The sequence below is a fragment of the Sphaeroforma arctica genome, assembly GCF_001186125.1.
Source record: "Sphaeroforma arctica JP610 unplaced genomic scaffold supercont1.4384, whole genome shotgun sequence".
Classification (NCBI taxonomy): domain Eukaryota; class Ichthyosporea; order Ichthyophonida; genus Sphaeroforma; species Sphaeroforma arctica.
This window is the reverse complement of record NW_014036174.1, coordinates 1,101-2,517: the sequence shown is the minus strand read 5'-3', so window position 1 is coordinate 2,517 and position 1,417 is coordinate 1,101. Positions and strand designations below refer to the sequence as shown.

The 1,417-nt window shown below is 43.0% G+C and overlaps 1 protein-coding gene across 1 annotated transcript; it reads right to left on the bottom strand.

Moving 5' to 3' along the window:
• Window positions 1-108: 108 nt before the first annotated feature.
• On the bottom strand, window positions 109-810 carry SARC_14276 (hypothetical protein; the record flags this gene model as incomplete). The annotated part of the gene is made up of 2 exons (XM_014291593.1): window positions 109-206; window positions 687-810. Coding segments are annotated over 2 exons (212 nt in total), but the record flags the coding sequence as incomplete, so codon positions are not given.
• Window positions 811-1,417: the final 607 nt, after the last annotated feature.

Below are 1,417 nucleotides of genomic sequence, written 5' to 3'. Positions count from 1 at the left end.
TATATATGTGTGTGTGTGTGTTTGTGTGTGTATATATATATATATATGGTTTTAAAAATAAAGCGAGGCTCAAGAATGTTATAGTAAATTGATTATTATTTTTTATTCGTCCATCATACTAACGTCGGCTGCGTTTGGCGTCATCGCGCCCACCCTCAAAGTTTATACTGCGCTTACCACCCTCTCTGAGTGTCGACGTGTTTGATCTAAGGAAAAAGGAAGAAAAAAATGACGTGAGAAAATAGCTAGCTATGAGTTACTGATGTCGATGTATGACCAAATAAGAGAAAAGAGGGTAATTGATGGAGAGATAGGTATGTTTTCGATCCAAAATAAAACAAGGAAAAGCAAGGATATTAGCGCCAGCGGGTGTGACTGAAGTATGGAGGCGCAAAGAAGAGCAACATGTTGCTATTGGAAATACTTGCAATCGATTGGACCCTCTTGTACAGGCAGTCGACGAGTAGCTATGGACGCATAGTGCTATATACATGCTATATGCCAAATAGTGCAAACATGTGATTATGTGACCTAGATGTCATAAGGAAGCAAAAAAGGAATAACAACTGTATACGTACCATACAGGACAGAAAATTAATCAACGGATATATACACGACACAAAAGGGTAACACAACGGGATCGCATAGCGAGATATATAAGCCAAGACAGGATGTGATAAACGTACGATGAACCAGCCGTTAACGAGCTGCCGTTGCCGATGTTGTCCAAGGCCTTTCCCTTCTTGGCATCTGTGAAGAATTTATCCAATCCGAACACATCATCCTCATCCTTCTCGAATTGTACAGGGCCTGTAGCGAACAACGACGAGACATGAAACACGTTAACAATATAGCGCAGGAGTGAGATTGTAAGTATGGATAAGGGGGAATCAACCGCAGAGAGAGAAGCATATGCTGAGCAGAAGAAAGGGAGATGCCGTTATTAGCATAATAGGAGCCATACAGCGAAAGCGCAGATGGAGTGCAAGAGATGGCAACGACTGGATTGAGGGTATACCACCAACAGAGGCCTAAGTACGATCAGTTCTGAACAGCAACAAATAAGAAACAGGACTTGCACAGCCAATACGTGCGGCGAACATAAACGCAAAAAAAATAAAATTTAATTGTGACGAGAGCGAGTGTAATTACCAGCAGCGCTAAGTGGCCGGGCACGGACACGGAAACGGAAACGGATAAGATGTGTGTACATGAGACAGGAGGCACGCGCTGATACCTGACATTACTAACAAAGACTCCCAACAGATCTACACAACGGTAACACGCAGCTGGCGCCCATGTAGAAACGCACGTTGATAGAGAAACATGCTTGATATATTCACCTGAATTTTCAGTACACCCCCATATATGCTAAATGGATAGAAGTAGGAACGCATTCGCGCTCAGCGGAGGAGAC